Source organism: Haemorhous mexicanus, chromosome 2 (genome assembly GCF_027477595.1).
Source record: "Haemorhous mexicanus isolate bHaeMex1 chromosome 2, bHaeMex1.pri, whole genome shotgun sequence".
Lineage (NCBI taxonomy): Eukaryota > Metazoa > Chordata > Aves > Passeriformes > Fringillidae > Haemorhous > Haemorhous mexicanus.
Window position 1 is genome coordinate 507826 of NC_082342.1, and position 3919 is coordinate 511744.

At 67.0% G+C, this 3919-nt stretch overlaps 1 protein-coding gene across 1 annotated transcript; it reads right to left on the reverse strand.

Moving 5' to 3' along the window:
• Positions 1-492: 492 nt before the first annotated feature.
• Positions 493-2351, reverse strand: TPBGL (trophoblast glycoprotein like). The gene has a single exon (XM_059870929.1). The coding sequence runs from the start codon at positions 2349-2351 to the stop codon at positions 1284-1286; it is 1068 nt and encodes a 355-aa protein (XP_059726912.1). The 3' UTR covers positions 493-1283.
• Positions 2352-3919: the final 1568 nt, after the last annotated feature.

The following is a 3919-nucleotide window of genomic DNA, read 5'->3' on the forward strand; positions in this document are numbered from 1 at the left end:
GCCCGCATCAGCCTCCCGCTGTGGGGAAAGGCAAACGCAGACGCCTCAAAACGCAACGCTCCGGTTTTCATCCCAGCACCGAAACTCGGCATTCTGAGATTGCCACACTCCAAAAGCTGCGGCTTCCTTTGGGGAAGCCCCGCAGCTGGAGATGCTCAGCGCGCCGGCACCTCGTGAATTAGGTACCAAACCACCCGCGAGAGAAAAACTGCTTTAGAAAGCTGTTACCTGGATAATTTTCCCGAGACCCTGTGCTGCTGCCAGGGAAGGATCAGGACTGGCAGAGCCTGAGATCTGTGCACAAGCCACACAAACCCCCCCTGCATGCCTGGCCACCAAACCAGCTCAGCAAGAGAAGTTCCTAAGCACCGATGAAAGCAGAGGAGCCCAGAGCTCCCTTCCTCTGGCAAACCGACCACAGTTACTCCGCCTCAGCCGCGGGGATATTCGGAAATCGTTTGCAAGGAGCTGTATAGAAAATAGACGATGGAGTGGGTGCAGCTTTCAATATATTTGCTCTAGGATATAGTAACAGGCACTAAAGCAAACACGGGCGGGGGAATTAGGGCGGGAGCTTCTGCTTGGCTCGTTTTAAATTACAAAGTGCCGAGACAGCCAGGTCTACGCTACGTTCTACAGTCAAAGGGCTGCCCCCGCGTGCCCCGGGGACCATGCACGCAGCCGGCGGAGGCGTTTCCTACAGCTGCATCGCCTTGTGCCTAGAACGAGCTGGAAATGCCACTGAACACAACCTAATGGATAAACGGGCTCGGAAAAGCACGCCGCTACCCGGGGGGAGCAGCTGGACGTGTTCTCTTTCCAGCGAAAAGGGAAAAAAAAGAAAAAGAAATCGAGTTAAACTTTGCGCCTGTCAAATAGAAATCTAATAGGAAAGAGAGCTGTACATGGTCAAAGTCAAGTCGATGCTCCAGGAACGTCCAGGACAGTTCCAGGTATTACCCGCGGCTTCCCGGGCTGCGCCAAGCAAACACGCGGGTGCGAGCGCCGAGCCGCGCATCCCGCCTGCCGGAGCTTCCCGGTGGAAGCTTCCCGGTGCTCCGGGGCCGAGCCGGGCGTGCTCCCCGCCCGAGGGCACCGCGATGGGGGAACGGTCCAGCCTGGCGCCCTGCGGGAACCCGTCGGGTCGGAGAGGGCGCGGCAGGGGGGAGCCGGTCCGGAGCCCTCCGGGGAGGCTCACCCCGCTCTGGCGCACCCCGAGGCCGGCTCGTCCTCACACACCGATGGTCGGTGGTGCCGGGGCCGGGCCGGGTGCCGGGGCGCGGTCAGAGGCCGGGCGTGCCGGCGCAGCGCGGGTCGGCGTCCTGCTCGTAGCGGTAGTGGTAGCCCTCCATCTGGTCGCGGCAGGCCTCGCGCAGGTTGTGCAGCCAGCGCTTGATGCCGCGGCGGTTCAGGTAGAGCACCATGAGGAAGACGACGCCGATGAGCGCCAGGACGATGCCGAAGAAGACGTAGGAGGCGGTCTCCAGCTCGGCGGGCTCGCCGCCGTCGCCGCGGGCGCAGGCCAGCGCCTCGGGCCGCAGGCGGAGCAGCGCCGTGCCGCGCAGCGCCGGCGGCCCCGCGCAGCGCAGGCTCCGCGCGTCGAGCACGCGGGCGGCGGCGGCGCGCAGCCAGCCCAGGAAGGGCCGCAGGCCGCAGTCGCAGCTCAGCGGGTTGGAGGCCAGGCTGAGGCGCAGCCCCCGCAGCTCGGGCGCGTCCAGGCTGCGCAGCTCGGCGGCCGCCAGCCCCCGCAGCGAGTTGTTGCGCAGGTCCAGCTCCTCCAGGCCGGGCGGCAGCAGGGCGGCCGGCAGCGCCTGCAGCGCGTTGCCCGCCAGCTCCAGGCGCCGCAGGCTGAGGTTGCGCAGGGCCAGGGCGAGCTGCTCCTCGAGCGGGGCCGCCAGCAGCGCCTGGTTCAGCTGCAGCGTGCGCAGCAGCGGCGCCCCGGCGAAGGCGCCGGCGGCCACCGAGAGCAGCGGGTTGTGGCTCAGGTCGAGGGTGCGCAGCGCGGGCAGGCCCTGCAGGGCCATGTCCTCGATGGTGTGGATGTTGTCGTGGCGCAGGCGGAGCAGGCGGAGGTCGCGCAGCGGGCGGGCGGCGAAGGCGGCGCGGGACAGGACGCTCAGGTTGCTGCCGGCGATGCTGAGGTTCTGGACGGCGGCCGGCAGCTCCCTCGGCGGCTCCTCCAGCCTCTCGTAGCGGCACTGCACCAGCTCCGGGGTGGCCACGCAGTAGCAGGCGGACGGGCAGGCGGCGGGGGCGGCGGCGGGGGGCACGGCCAGCGGCAGCAGGGCGAGCCCCAGCCAGGGCAGCCAGCGCCGCCCGCCGCCCGCCGGCCGCGCCTGCCTGCGGGCCATGCTGCCCCCGCGGGCATGCAGCGGGGCCGGGGCTGCGGGGGGGTCGCGCCTGCCTCGCCGCAGCCCCCCCGGGGCCGAGCTGCCTCCGGCGCCGCGCCCGCACACGGCGGCTCTGCCGGCAGCGCCGGGCGCGCCGCTGCCCAAATCGGACCGGGGGGGTGGAAGGGGAGGAGAGCGAGGAGGAGGAGAAGGAGGAGGAGGAAGAAGAGAAGGGGACAGGTTGGGGCTGCCCGGCGCTGCGCGCTGGGCTGGGGAGCGCCGCGGGCGGCGGCCGTCGGGGGGAGCTGAGCCGGGCTGGGCTGAGCCGGGCTCGGCACCGAACCCACCGAGCCCCCGCCGCTGCGGGGCCCTGGGGGCTGGACGGGGCTGCCCCGGCCCCCTTGCGACCCGAGGAGGGATCAGGAGATGCCGCGGTCCCCGCCAAGCCCGGGGAGGATTTGGAGGCTGTCCCGGTCCTTTCCCAGCAAGGTGGGCGTTGGGGGGCTGCTGCGGGGTGCCCCCCCAGCCCTGGGGAGGGAGTGGGGGCTGTCACGGGGGCTCTCCACCTCAGGGAGGATTCGGGGAATTACCTCCGACCCCTTTCATTCCAGGGAGGAGCTGGGCGGTTGTCTCAGCTCGCCTCCAGCCGCGCAGAATCGAGGGGCTGTCCCACTCCCCTTCCAGCCCCGGTCCCCATTCCCCGACCTTCCCCACAAACCGGGCACCCCGCAGCATCCCTGAGCATTGCAGGGTTATCTCCCCCTGCTTCCAAGCCTGCTTGGTCCCCACCGGCATCCCGGGGCTGCGGGGCACTGGGGGATCACAAGCCTCTGGGCACGGAGGGTGGTGTTGGGGTGGGCACGGGATTTTCGGATGCTGGAGCGATGCCCAGCCAGGAACTGGGAGCGCTGTGTTCAGAGCCAGATGCAGCAGCAGTTGGATCCCCTTCAGTGCCTAAATTCCTCCATGGACCTGAGCTGGGGTCACATTAAATAAACCCCATCCTGGGCACACAGAGTCCCAGAATGGTTTGGGTGGGAAGGGACTTTGGAGTGCATCCAGTGTCACCTCCTGCTGTGGCAGGGACACCTTCCACTGTCCCAGGTTGCTCCAAGCCCCGTCCAGCCTGGCCTTGGACACTTCCAGGGATGGGGGTCTCGTGGATGTTGATTTTTCTCCTCCTCCCTGTCCTTATCTCTCATCCTGACCTTTTCTCCAAAGTATTTCCCCTCTTACTGGGGTTCCTTTCTCCAGAAGCTCTCCTGAATTTTACAGGGACCAGGTGAATCGTGGATGCTGCTGCTGACCACCCTGTGCTGCACTCCCAGAAATTGGGCAAACTGGGTATTTAAAGTGACGGTGTCTAACAGCGGCCAGAGAAACCAAGGGAGCTCGTGGAAGGGTGGGGGAGAGAAGCAGACCTGGGAACATGCCAGATAGCTGTGTGCCATCACATCCTGAAGTGTGGGGCAGCATCCACGGCGGATGAGTGGGGAGAGCCAGGTGTGCAGTGGGTCGTGCTGAGCCAGCACTGCAGCACTCCCAGATGGAGCCTCCTCTCTCCCAAAATAGCGCTTTGCAGCCCATTT